The sequence below is a fragment of the Myodes glareolus genome, chromosome 13, assembly GCF_982192425.1.
Source record: "Myodes glareolus chromosome 13, mMyoGla1.1, whole genome shotgun sequence".
Taxonomy (NCBI): domain Eukaryota; kingdom Metazoa; phylum Chordata; class Mammalia; order Rodentia; family Cricetidae; genus Myodes; species Myodes glareolus.
In genome coordinates, this window is record NC_142038.1 from 8,132,111 (window position 1) to 8,146,582 (window position 14,472).

The 14,472-nt window shown below is 40.0% G+C and overlaps 1 protein-coding gene across 7 annotated transcripts in view; it reads left to right on the top strand.

Annotated features, from left to right (window-relative positions):
* The window catches only part of Atp9b (ATPase phospholipid transporting 9B), a 218,779-nt gene that overhangs the window by 54,501 nt on the left and 149,806 nt on the right, over positions 1-14,472 (top strand). For all 7 annotated transcript variants that reach the window (XM_085676363.2, XM_085676368.2, XM_085676362.2 and 4 more), the window contains exons 7-8: positions 876-927; positions 11,508-11,602. In XM_085676363.2, coding sequence (XP_085532489.1) covers positions 876-927; positions 11,508-11,602 — 147 coding nt within the window. The remainder of the gene's footprint in view (positions 1-875; positions 928-11,507; positions 11,603-14,472) is intronic.

Consider the following 14,472-nt stretch of genomic DNA (forward strand, 5'->3'; position numbering starts at 1 on the left):
TATTTAAAAATCCTGCTGTATGTTCACTCGGATTTCTTCTTGAGCTGAAGTAATGCTAGTGTCCGTAGACACCTTCGTCCTTAGTGCTAGAATGGAGGCGCTGCGCTGCACAGTGTGTCCTTTTCAGCCTCACTAACCTCTTCATTCTTAGTGTTCCTCAAATGGGGAGAAAGCCATTTCTCTGTGGTATATATGCAATTTTTCACTTAGTTCTCAAAAAGAATAATTTGTGAAATTATGTGAATTATTATTTTAATAGTATAACTTCATTTATTTTTCCTTTAGTAATTTTTCCTTTAATAATTTCCAATTGTTGAAATTATTAATAATAATAGTTACATACATGAATAATGACTTGTAAAATTTTGATTATTCCATTGTATATTTAGTTACTTCCTAGTCTGTCTAGTAAGAGACCAAATAGCTCCTCAAATTTGCAGGACTTTTCTGTATTTGCTTATTCTCTTTTGTTTGTCCGTGTTATTTCCTGGTAATGTGCTCTTTGGTGTTGACCTGGAGCAGCCACTGTCCATTTTCCAGGGTGTTTGGAATGAGGAGGATGCAATTGTTATGTGACAACACCATTGTGGTGTGTTATTTATGGTTAAGATGCTGTGGAGATAATATTTAAGCCTTTCTAGACAAGAGAAGTCTGAATGCCATGTATATGGCTTGTTGTTGTTTAACAAAACATCTGAATGTGAATTAAAATGTTAATTTTTATGTAAAAATTATGAATAATGGCTATTTTAGTAGAATTTTAGTAGAATTTTGCTTAATATTTTAATTGTCTTTTTATTAACTATTTCTTCTCTGTAATAGTATTATGTTAATGTACATCTTCAAATAACAATTAGTATATTACTTTTTTGCAGAACCAAAGAATTCCATCAGATATGGTATTTCTTAGAACTTCAGAGAAAGCAGGTAACTTTTAATGTTTTCTTTTACATTGCTGAAGTTTTTTTTTCTTTCTTTCTTCCTTTCTTCCTTTCTTTCTTTCTTTCTTTCTTTCTTTCTTCCTTCCTTCCTTCCTTCCTTCCTTCCTTCCTTCCTTTCTTTCTTTTTTGATAGGCTATTACTGTTTAGCTATGTCTGATCTGGACACCAGGCTGTCCTTGAACTCACAGAAGTCTGCCTGCCTCTGCCTTTCAAGTGCTAAGATTAAAGACATGCACCACCATAGTTTGCTAGCTTTCTTTGTTTTAAAAAGTAAAAGCAAGACTTTTGCCTAGAAAACTTATTTTTTATTATTTCAAATTCATTTCCAAATGACATTTAATTGTTGCTATTTTAAAAAATCTGACTTTAGTGTTTAATAATTGCTTGAAAAGTTATCTGAGTAGATTTTCTTTCATAATAGTTTTGAGAACCTAATTACTTCAATAACAGTGTAACTCAAAATTTGATTGCTATTTTACATTTTCAGTTTTACTTAATTTCACCTAGTGTTATTTTCCATTTGTTTTGTACACAGTAGTAATTGTTTGTTTGCTACAGAAGAGACCAGCATCTAGTTGTGGATTCCTGCACTGTAGTTATGGGTATTTGCCGTGACCAGTTCATGGTCTCTGTGTGTGCTAGCACACAGATTGCCCAAGTGTAATATCCTATTACCTAGGCACTCTCTCATAGTGGAAAGCACTCTGTGTCAGGCATAGACATTTGGGCCGCTGTGAGTTGCCTTGGGCTTTGTGGGAAAAACAATAGTTAGGACTTGAACTTTCAACTGGAACTCTCATGTGACTAAGTAGAAAAGCCAGGGAATCTCTGTCAGGGTCTTTTTGGCCAGTTCCTAATGACTGGCTTAGTTGTGTGGGGCACACTTTGGTTATCTCTAGGATGAGACAGCAGATGTATACCCTATGTAATGACTGTTACCCTCCCCACTGCTCTTCGTCCTGCTGTCCAGTCTGTGTCCATAGCTGTTTGAACCTCGGGTTCTTCTGTGTTCACTCTCCTGCTCCAACACCCTCTCTTCCTGCTAGCCTCAGTCTCACCTCAAGAGCAGCTTTGTCAGGTGCTTCCTATGGCTCCTCCCTCATCACCTGCCTGTCAGTCTCGACTGGTCTCCACCATGAACATCACTGAGTGTACAGAAACCGTCATGCAGGCAGTTCTATCTGGGCTTTCCCTCTTGCTGGAACCCAGGTTCTTCTTTAGCTTGGGACCTGACCCCTGAGAGGAGTTCCATCACAGTTACCGCAGCGACTTCTCTGCATTCTCCAGATGCACTGATTTCTTGCTATAGACATTTTTCTATGCCCCCCGTCCCACTCTCACCCCACCCCAGTCTTCACCTGTGAGCACGTGTAATTAATTATTCCCCGATTTTTCCTGTGCGATGTCTTAGTTACTTTCTTTGCTGTGATAAAGCACCATGGCCACGGCAACTTTGAGAAGGAAGAATTTATGTGGGTTTACAGTTCTTGAGGACTAATAGTCTGTCATGGTGGCAGGCATAGCTGCAAGCAGAAGGCATAATGGCTGTAGCAGAAGCTGAGGGCTCCTACCTTGAACAGAAGCAAGAAGCAAAGTGACATATGTCCACCAGCAAAGCCACAGTTCCCAAATATCACTACCAACCAGGGACCAAGTGTTTAAATACATGAGTCTATGAGGACTATTTTGATGCAAGCTGCCATAGGGGATAGCAAGGAGCATGTTCTTATCGCCTCCACATATTTTTTTCCCCAGAGTTCTGTTACAGATGCACCTATTTAAAACTCTGTGTTTTGAGAGGGGGTCCTCATATTCCTTTGATAATCATTGTCCACTGGTTATATTTTGGGTCTGCTGGAAGAGTCATGACTGATAACTTAAAGGATATAATAAAATAGAATTGGTCAGCCTCTGCTTTTTGTTTGGGGCCTTTAATCCATTTCTATATAGTATAATTATTGGAAAGGTAGTATTTACATCTATCACTTGCAACTAGTATTTTCATTGTTGCTATAGAGAAGTAGATTTTCAAAGGGTTTATCTGTACCTTCATTTCTATTGATAATAGCTATTTTCTTAGGCTCTCTGTCCAATAGCATATATGTAGTATAATAGGTAACTGTGGAGGTTTGAATGAAAATGGCTCCCATAGGCTCCTGTGTTTGAATGCTTGTTCTGCATTGTTCTAGCAAATGCTGTTCTATCAAACAGTTGGTAGAACTGTTTGAGAGGGATTAGGGGGTGTGGCCTTGGTGAAGGAGGTGCTTCACTGGGAATGGATTTTGAGCTTTTAAAATCCCATGCCACTTCTAGTAAGCCTCTCTCTTTTTGCTTTGTGGTTGATACTCAACATGTAAGCTCTCAGCTCCTTCTCCAGCACTGTGCTTCCCTACTTGCAGCCACATTCCCTGACATTGTGGTCATGAACTCACCATCAAAAACTGCAAGCAAGCTTTCTAATTAACGCTTCCTTTTATGAGGCATTTTTCTCATGGTGTTTTGTTGTGGCAGTAGAAATGTAATACAGTAAACCGAATAGTTGTGTTTGAGAGGTACTTTTACATATGAATGATTGTGGTAAGACCAAAAATAGTTGGGTCTGGTGGCTCCCAGCTTTAGTATCATCACTTAGGAGGCTGAAGCAGGGATACTGAGATGCCATGAGGTCTGCTCCCTGTGTTCTGAGTTCCAGGCTACTGCACTGCAGAGTGAGGCGCTGTTTAATATGAAACAAGCAAGATTGACAAAAATAATATTCCAAATGCAAACAATGGTTTTTGAATAATTCCCTTTAAAAGGAAAAGTGTATACAGATTTTGTTGAGGAGTAAATTGTGAACAGCATGCAGTACTGTAAAGTTGGGAGATGTTATAAATAACTGATTTATTTTCAGAGGAGGTATGTGAGGGCTGAAAACTAGGAACACAATTTTTAAAATTATGAAATTTCTAATAGTTTTGGAAATTAGCCAGTTTCCTCATCATTTTTCACTGCAGCACTGCATGGCCTTAGAAGTCACCAGAGAATAAATGGAACACCAGTGGATTAGCAGATGAGATATTCTGTGGTGACCTCAGATAGGGAGCAGTCCAATTAAAGACCATTTTTTTCAGTCTTGCCCTGTGTCCCATGTTGCTGGGAAGACTGGTCTCTATGGACTAGTGATACTCAGTATTTTGATGGTCAAAAATCCACTTGAGAATACTGATTTCTTTGTCTCAGAAAAATGTACACAGTATACATGGTTACTACATTTGTATTATTTACATACATAATACTGCGTGGGTACTAGTGGATTTGGGTTTAGGACCTCTGTGTAGCTGAGGTCTGACTTAACCTATTCTGGTTCTGTTATTAACCTTCCATTTGTCAAATTTAAATTGTTAGAACATTACTACCCATTTATATGCAGATACTAAGAAGTCAGATTGCTTTTAATTGAGTCCTCCTTTATAGAATGGAACAAATGGCTTCCAAATTTGATTCTGGATTCTTAGTTTCAAAAACTCTTGGGTAATTTTTGTGCTCTGCTTTTAACTGTAAAATAGTCAGAATGTACCGTGTACCTTCAGCTAATCTTGTTTAAACATATGGTTGTGTATCACCTCCAGAGCAGCAACTTCCAACCCAAGATCTTCTTCCTTAGCAACCACAGTCATGCCTTCTTCTCTTTGTTTCCAATATCCGACTCTTGTTTGCTGGTTCTTCATGTTGCGATGGCTCCTCACTGGGTTCCTGTAACACTCATGACCATCTCTCCTTCCTCTGGGTCAGACCTCATGCAGGCAATTAATATTTTACACTGTCTGGCAACTTTTCTCCCTGGGAGGGGCATTTTATATGGAGGTCAGCAAAATGCACTTGTCTTTTGTGTGGTTTTAAGTAATTACTTAAAGTTTCACTGTTGTCTAGTTATTTTCAGAAAATAAGCATTTTCAGGATTTTTGTGTTATTTACTAACACTTTTTTTGCTTTTCAATTTTAGCTTTAAAAAATCCTTTATAGCATGTCATTTTTTATAATAAAATTCCAAACTTTTGTCAGTGTACAAGTCCTAAGTAACATTGTGGTGTAGAGATGGACATTAGCATCTGGGTGCTTGTCAATATCGCATGGTAAGTCTGTCTGTGGCATTGTATTGACTGAGTATTAATAAGAGTATTCTATTGAGCCATGACTGGATTATTTAGAATGTAAATGGAGCTGTTGATGGATCTGGTGACTGATGACTTAAATTCCAATTAATCAATTGTTCCATCAGTTTCTTAATTCAGATCAAATATCTCCTGAGTGCACATAGTTCTTCTAGTGGTATTAGCAGAAATGAATGCTTTAGAACTAATTTTCATCAATCTCTTATAAATGTCAATATCTTTTTCACTTGTATCTAAGTGATAACGTTATAGTATAAGTGTTTAGAACACAACCCGGCATCTCAGCTGTCACTTGTTAGTGGGACGACAGTAGGCAAGTGACACTGTTCTCATCCACATTATCTCTATAGAAAGATATAGCTTGCCACCAGTTTAAAAATTTCATGCTGGCATTAAGTCATATAAATATTTAAAAATCAAGTTTAATGGCCAAAGATCTGATATTATAAATTCAAACTCAACGTCTATTTTTCTTTCATAGGACATATACTCTAGCTTTTCCCTTTCAGAGCTTTTGGATATGTGAGCTGTTGCAAGTTGCTGAAGATGCTTCAGGATGACTTGTTAGTGATGTGACAGCTTCACCTACCTCACAGGGTCCCCTCACTTTATCATCCCTTCATGTGGCTCTTAATGTGACACATACACTAGCTGATCTTAATTCGAGGTCATTAAATCTGTCCTTTCCTGTCAACTCTTGTCAATTATACAAAATGAAATCAAGTATTCATACGAAGTCCGTAATAGGATATAAGCAGACCAGTTTAATAATTCAGTTCTACTGAGCTTTAACTAGTGTCAGTTATAGCTAGTGCTTTCTGTTAAAAAAGAAACTACTGCGTGGCTCTTGGTAAGATGGTCAGACAGACTCTTCCGGGTACACTTCAGATTTTGTTGTAGCACTTCCTCTATTGCATCTGTTTCTTGAAGTTAGTAATTTTTGGTCTTCTTAAATAATTTCCCTTTTAAATTTGAAAATAGTCTCTGCTTATTTAACAGGCACAAACCTTTTATCTTTAAAGGACTTAGAGTGCAGGTTTATTGTGTTTATAGTGTTCTCTGTGTTGCTTTTGCTTTTGTCCTAGTATTGGAAGACATTTCAGAGCATCTCATCTGTTTCTGTACAAATTTTGGAAAACAAGGTTTTAGCAGTGGACAGGCAGAAAGTAGAATCTTGTCCATTGAAGTTTGATTTACTTTCATCAGAATGCATATACTCACATGTCAGATGGAGAAAAACGTCAGTTTTGATTAACTTTAGAGTTACCTGCATTTTTTTTTACTGCTCTTTAGCTTTTTTAATCAGCATGTGAAGAATGTTTTCCTTTTCATAATCCTTTTGACAGTGTACAACAGTCTGTTAAATTCAATCATGCATATCTTCCAAAGTGCATATACTCAGGAAAAAGTCCCTTTATGTAACTTCGGCCGACAATGCAAATAGACAAAAATCTTCTTGTCATGCTCCAGAGTAGGTTCTGACCTCAGAGTCCCAGAGTCATTGTCACAGCGATAGTGCTCATGCTTGGATCATTAGAGGGACTAAAGGAAGCGTAGTGATGTGTTCACGGAACTGGGGCATTTTAGATGCTGGACTGCTGACAGCTTTGACTGAGATGCTTTAGCTCAACAACAGCAAAATGAACCTTATAGAGTAGGGGCAAGGGAACATTCATTGGCTTGGTGCAGATACTGTTCCTTTTCTGGCAGTCAAGGAGAAACATGGTAATTATATGTATGGACTTTCATCTCTTTTCATTTCAAATGATTGCATAGAAAGGTTTATTGGATGCAGTTATGTGAAGATATAGCCTTACCTACTTTTGTCTTTTCAGATTTAAGAAATAATAAAAGTAATGAACAATCAGTTATAAGTTCATATAACATACATTCTTTGCAGACTTCAGGAAAATTATTCTTTAAGTTTTACAATATGGTTTCAAAGATATTTTTCTCATTGTGCAGATGAAGAAAAAAGAAAAACTGTAAATATAACCTTACATGGCACAACAGTTAGGTGTTGTCAGATTAGTGTTTGGCTCTAGGTTGTCTAATTCTTACTTCTGCATTGTGCTACACTTAAGTTTTGTTTCAAGCGTCTATTGTGGTTGATCCTTCATTACAACGTGACAGAATTTCGATCACCTCAGATTGGTGAGGGACACCACTGAGTGCACCTGTGGGGGTATTTCCATCAGGGGCTGACAGAGTGGGGAAGACCTGCCCTGAATGACAGTGACGTCTCACAGATCACTCCCCCCAAAGGGAAAAAGTAGAAAATATATTGAGCATTATGACTTTTCTTTGACAAGCACTTGTCCTTGGTCATATGACCAATTGTCTTCTGCCATACTGCCTTGCTGCCATAATGATTTGCTGCCCCTTGACCATAGATTGAATTTGATGAAAGCATGAGTCACCATACATCTTTCTCCCTGTGGTTGTGACAGGCATTGTTTCACAAAATGAGAGCAGTAACTAAAATAGCATTGTAGCTTCCTGAAAATGCCTATATCTTAGAGACTGAGTTCCTGGAGGACCTACAGCACACGCTCTTGTGGAAACCAAGTGTCTCCTAACGCTACCAAGTGTAAACCAATTTAGGGCTTCTGGTTCTCACTCTAGAGAACCCCCGTGCTAACCTTAAATGCTCAGTTATATATCTCTTGAGAGTAATGGCTTCAGTGTTTTTCAGACCTTTTTCCCATTGAGAATCAACTGAGTCATACCTTCCCTCCTGCCCCCCAGATCTACGGTAGGCTCCTGTAGACAGGAATCAAACAACTCTCCAGGCACCTACAGCTCCCACTCTCAGTTTAACACAAAGGCCCTAACTAGGAGGATCTGGCCTGTGTCTGTTTTCCCTCAGACCCATGTTGCGGATGCCCTGTTGAAGTAGACTTGGGCTAGATCACTTGACTAACATGTTGTTGCCAGCTCCTCATCATATCCAGGAGTTCTGTTTCAGGCTCACAATTCTATCACCCTAGTGAGGTTCAGCAGGTGAAGGAAATTAGTGAAGGTGCATTTCTTCCAAGTGTCCTAGTAAGTGTCCTATTGCTATGAAGAGACACCATGACTGTAGCAACTCTTAGAAAGGACAGAATTTAATTGGGGCCTCCCTTACAGTTCAGAGATTAGTCCATTGATATCATGATGGAGAGCATGGTGATGCTCAAGCAGTCGTGGTGCTGGAGAAGTAGCTTCAGAGTTCTACATCCAGATCCATAGACAGCAGGGAGAGAGAGAGAGCCACTAGGCCTGACTTGAGTGTTTGAAACCCCAAAGCCCACCCCCAGTGACACACTACCTCCAACAAGGCAATGCCTACTTCAACGAGACCACACCTCTGGTGTGGGAATTCCCTTTGTCTATGTGTTGCTTTTTTTGGTTAATGAGTAAAGAAACTCCTTTGGCACAGTATTACAAATAATATAGTTTCTGTGTGATTATTTCGGAACTGAGCAGTGAATGAGCAGCCTCCAACAACACACCTCCTAATCCCTATGAAGTTGCATCATTCCCTAATGACAAGACATTCAAATCTATGAGCCTGTAGGAGCCATTCTTATTCAAACGACCATACTAAATATTCTGTAGAGTCACTTAGAGAGCAACTGTTCTGCAGGTCCAGAGAAATGGCCCAGAGCATCTACTCAGAGGAAGGAACAGATACTGAGGACAAGATCTTTGTACCTTTACCTGACGACTGGAGAAGAGCATGGCAAGGTTCATGCCTAACAGGCATTGTTGGAAATACTGGAGAGCTTGGTGGCTAACTTTTTAAAGGTGGCAGCATGTTGAGAAACTTGTAAGGTAGTTCCTGGATCATGCTCTTTCTGCATGCTTGTACTTGGCTCCTAGGAGCCATGAGAAGGAACTGGGACACACTCTAGAGGATCCTCTTGGAAGCCAGAAGCCTTCAGCAGAGCCAAAGTCTTAGTGGCCCAGGGGACACTGAAAATGTAGGATGCTTGAAATTTTGTAAAATAACAGTGATGGCGTTCTGTGAAACTTAGAGTGCAGTAGCTCATTCCACTCTCCCCATACTCAAGCTCCTTGTCTTAAAGCATTGTAAGTAAAGGACACGCCACTCTTTTCCTAGGGACCTACCTCATGGCTGGGTGAATCCTAAGGACAGAAACCTGTACTTGGGTTTTATTGCAACTGCAACTGAGCAGGAAAGGTAGACATCACTGTATCCTCCATTACTGCAGCACTGGGCATTGGCTAAATGGCTCCAGCCCCAGGGCAGAACAGAAGCTATCCTTGGTGCCTCTGGACCAAAGGCTGACATGTTTGGAGTGTAAGATGGGCTCAGAATACTAGTGAATGGTATTGGTGGAGTATAGACCAGGCCTTCAGCTGATGAGTTGGTAAGGGAGGAAACAGATTGGACCTGAAAATTAACAGTGACTTTGATACCATATTGAAAACAGCACTGGGGAGGTAGAGGTGCCAGTAGTGTTCCTTTGGGAGCCAGGGAGGGGCGCTGATGGAGACAGGTAGATATATAGATGGAGGGTCTTCTCAAGGCTCTCAGTTGTTTACAAGGTGTGTACCTTTTCATATTGGCGCATAACATGTATGGAGTATAACAAGTTTGTGGGTTTTTTAAACTTTCATTTTGTAATTAAAGCTTATAAGTGACTTGAAAGAATTCTCTCTGATTAAAGTATGAATTTGATGATTCTTTGTTTTGCTTTTTGTGGTGTGAGGATTAAATCAAGGGCCTTTCACTTACTGGACAAGTGCAGTGCAAGTAGTCTACATCCCCAGCCCTGAATTTATGTTTTATGTACTTCCAAATTTTATTGTTTAAAAATTGCTTTATTACACACTTATTGTAATTTGTTCTTTAATTTTTGTAAAGCATGCGTGATTTCCAATTGAACATTGTAAGGTATGATCAGGAAGGTTCTAGTTTCTATTCTATTCCTTCCTCTGTTCCTTTCTTCCCTATATAGGTATATTTCACATATCTGTGTTTGTACATGTGTGTAACAATGCCTTTATATAGATATACATACAGGTATGCTTGTACATAGAGCACAGAAACACATGTATGATATATAGCAAATATCTATGGATACACAAGACTGCATTGCATGCATCCAAAAGATACGTGCCCACAGAAAGAGGCACAAGAAGATGCAGGTATGCATACTTGTAGTTATATAACAACTCATGGAGATATGAGCAGAAAATTAATATGCACTACCCTCTTTTGTTCTCTCCCTTTTTTACCCCCTCCCCCCTTCATGTCAGTGTTTATCAATTTCCTTTTCAAGCAAGTAGTTACTACTGCAAGAATATCCCACTTTAAAAATGTTGATTGCACGTCCATTACCTTCTGTTGTTCTTAAACATAATGTTTTAATTCCCCCACCCCCAGACTGGGTGTCCTATATCCCAAATTGTCCTCAAACTCTCTATATGTAGCTGAGAACATCCTTGAATTCCTCTTGACTCTACTTTCCAAGTATGCCTCAGACAAGTCTCTCTCTCTCTCTCTCTCTCTGTATGTGTGTGTACCATATTTTTTCCACTTAACAATGTGTCCTATGGATCTTTTCATAATGTTGAGCTCTTTGCTCTTGTTCTCTTTTCACTGCTGCCTCAGCTGTTTTAATCCGCTAGTTCTCTAATCCCCGTGCCAATCTATCGCTATTGTAAACACTGTTGCAGTGAATGATCTGTGTGTATCGTTTAGTGCATTTGTGTTTGTTTTTATCTCTAGATCAATTCTGAGAAAAGAGATGGTGAATATGGTCTGGGGGTCTTAGATTCTTGTGATTCAAACTTTTCCCCTTCTGAAATTTGATGGGTTTCTTATTATGAATTAGTACTTACTTGGGTATTAACATTTTAGTTGTGCTTATATTACTGAATGTTATGTTGGTCAATTAACATTTTATTACCAAGGTAATGTCAGACTCAGATATTTTTGTATGTATCTTATTATGTTGTCATCATCAAAACTTAGATTAAAAGTAAATGATCAGGATAGCTTTCTAAAACAAAATAGTTGATATTAAACCTTAACAGGCACAGGCAGGGTTGTAGCTCAATGATAGGGAACTTGTCTGGCATGCTCAAGTATGGATTTGAGCCATAGCGCCATGCAGAACACAGACAGATACTGTCATTACCACCTCCAACAAAAGCATGGGCACCAAACAGGACATAAGTAATTTAAAATTAGATTGATGGCTGTCTTTTTACAGATTTGTTCTTTGAATCAAATGATATCATCTGAAATGAGGGCTTTTAAAGCTGTTTCTTCTTTGGGCTATTTAGATGAATCATTTTCCAGTTTCCACTGTATTGACATCTGCTTGAAAGCATAACTCAGTAGAACTCTTCTCCAGTGCAGTTCCGGATGGTGACATGTTCTTCTCTACCTCCAAGGTTCATGCTTTATCCGCACGGACCAGCTAGATGGTGAGACCGACTGGAAGCTGAAGGTGGCGGTGAGCTGCACACAAAGGCTACCAGCCCTAGGGGTGAGCACCATTGGGCACTGTACTCTCTCTCTCTGTCTGTGTCTCTCTCTTCCTCTCTCTCTCCCTCTCTCTCTCTCTCTCTGTCTCTCTCGGTCTGTGTCTCTCTCTATCTCTCTTGCTCTCTTTCTTTGGAAGTGATTTCTAGGTGGTAAGGGAAGTTTCTGTGTCATTTTCTTTTTCCTCAAAGTCATTAAAGATGTGGTTTCCAGATTGATAGACTGTTTCAGATGGTTTTGGATGTTCTGTTGATTTGACACTTAGACTACCTGTGTTTTTATTTGTTGTAAGCTTCTTAGTTAGATAATCTGTGTTTGACCTTGAAGCGCCAGGCAGGTGAGTCTGTTTCTGAGAACTGCTGCTCACTGAATAGCAGGGTAAGGTATTCTGAGAGAAGAAAACAGCCTTGACTTAGCCTTGACTTTGTGTCAAGTCTTTCACCTGCAGCTTTTCCTTCTGAGGACAGGAGAACTGATCCTGAGGAAGTGAGTGCTGCTGTCTTTTATGCTGAGGGAAGTGGGAGGTCGTTTCAGATCATTGTGACATGAAGTCTAGTTGGTCTTAATAATAAAAACTTGGAGTCAGCTATCAGGGGTGCAGACTGAAGGATCAGAGAAGCAGCGTGACCAGTCACTAGAGTTCTTACCTCTCCCAATGCTCAGACCAAAGGGTGAGCCATCCTGTCTCAGCCTGCTGCCTCAGCCTGCACTCAGCTCTTTTCTCCTCCCGCTGCCCAGCCGTATCATTTCCTTTCTCTACCTGCCTAGTCCTGGGATTAAAGGCGTGTGATCCCAAGTGCTAGGATCACCTTTGTATGAGCTTTGTTTCTCTTTTAGATTGGATCAATTTCATGTAGCCCAGGATGGCTTTAAACTAATAGAGATCTATCAGCCTCTGTCTCCCAAGTCCTGGGATTAAAGGTGTGTGCCACCACTACCTGGCTTCTAGTGGTTTGGCTTTGCACTCTGATCTTCAGGCAAGCTTTATTTGTTAAAATAAAATATCACTACAGACCACAGCTTAGTGGGTCCTCTCCTCACACACATACTCAGGGAAGCTGCAAGAAGAGCTTAGAACAAAGTATAAATTTTTGTAGATGTAATGATTTCTAAAGCAGCTCTCCTAGATGTCCGAATCTTTCCTGCTAGTATACATGTTCTTCTTTCCCTCCCTCCTGTAATAATGAGGGTACCTGCATTTTCTTAGTCTAGGTTGCTCAGAGACTTGGTATTCACTGTTGAAGTGAATGCTGTTTGATATGGTTAAGATTTTTATTGTAGATAAGAGAGAGGACAGCCAGAAATGTCTGGAAGAGTCCAGAGCAAAGAGAGAAAGTAGTAGGTTGTTCATGGCTAGCAGATGGGGCATGGCCAGGGCTTGAAACGTGGGAGAACAGGAGAGAAGAGTGGCGATAATAGATGGCGAGATAGCAAGAGAGTCTAAGTGGGAATAAGAGAAGAGTGAGACTAACTAGGCTGTAAGAGGGTGAGGAGCTGGGGGAAGGAAACCTGCAAGCTGGAGGGAGTTTAGGGTAGGGAGGAGGTGAAAAGGGAGAGGCTGCTAGCTTGGACTTTGATGTCAGAGGTACTTGTGATACTAAGGGAGCCTGGAGATCAGCATGGGCTTTGATACGTGTTCCTTCTGCCTGAGGTAAGGGAAATGACTCTTTTTTGCAAACAGGAAGTGGTTTCACAAGTTCCTGAAGAATACTGACTTTTAGCTAACCTTCAAAATCTTTCTATAGTCCAGTTTCAGCTCTCTTCTGAATAGTGGAATAACCTGAGGCCTAACAGTAACAAAAAGGAATTCCATTTTTTCAGAGGCGTTTCTATATCTTTGGAGATAATCTTGTGGTTTTTTCTCTTTTATTAATATATAAATACATAATGTTTGCTTTTATACTGACTTTGTCTTTGTGCTTACCACAACAGGGGATAAGTCCTACTTTCTCCCATTGGGTATCTTTTTCATGTGTTGTAGCATTTGACTTTCATATATTTGCCTAGGGAGAGAAGAGAAGGGAGAGAGACAGAGAGAGAGAGAGACAGAGACAGAGACAGAGACAGAGAGAGACAGAGGAGAAAGAGTGTGTGGACATATATAGTCATTGTCTGTGAAAATTTTTTTTCCTTCTGGTCTATATTCTTGCAACTCATTTTAGTCTTATCAGGGCTATGTTTACATATTTTTAGAGTCTGTTCCTTTGTGCTGTAATGCTGGTTTAATTCCACTGCTAGGGCAAACTCCTTCTAAGATCTACCAAACTCTTTAGTTGCTCTCTCTCTCTCAAAACTTGATGTCTTCTGAGGTCTTAGTCTGGAGGTTCACATAGTGCCTGACCAGATGTGCTTAGTGATACTGTAGGCAGCAGAGCCCAGCGGAGTTCTCTGCAGACTCCTGCAGTTCTTTGCCTTTCCACCACCTTCCCAGCAACTGCAAATACCCTCATTGTTACAGTTTTCCTGAGCTTGGTCTCCAGGTCAGAGCCTTCCTCCCCTGCTTGTCATCTTCTCTTGTCCTATGAATTGGTACTCCTGGACAAAGGGCACACAGTGTATGTCTGTCTTCTTGGGTCATTGCGTCCCTGTCTGAATATGGCTGCTTCCTGATTTAATCCCTCTTTACAATTGCTTTTGCCAAGAAAGTGGGTCTCAGTGAATCAACACCATGTAGAGAAGTTCATTAATTTTGGATGAGAAGTAGGTGAACCAAACAAGATGTATGTTACTGCTGACTATATCTGAATTAAGGTTTGATTTATCAGAGTGGAACACCCACAAGATTGGCCTTGTCCTGGTCAGGTAGCCTCTCTGTCAGGGCTTTGTCTCTGTTCTCACTTCTGCATCAGATGCTGCTCAGACCTCTTTCTTAGG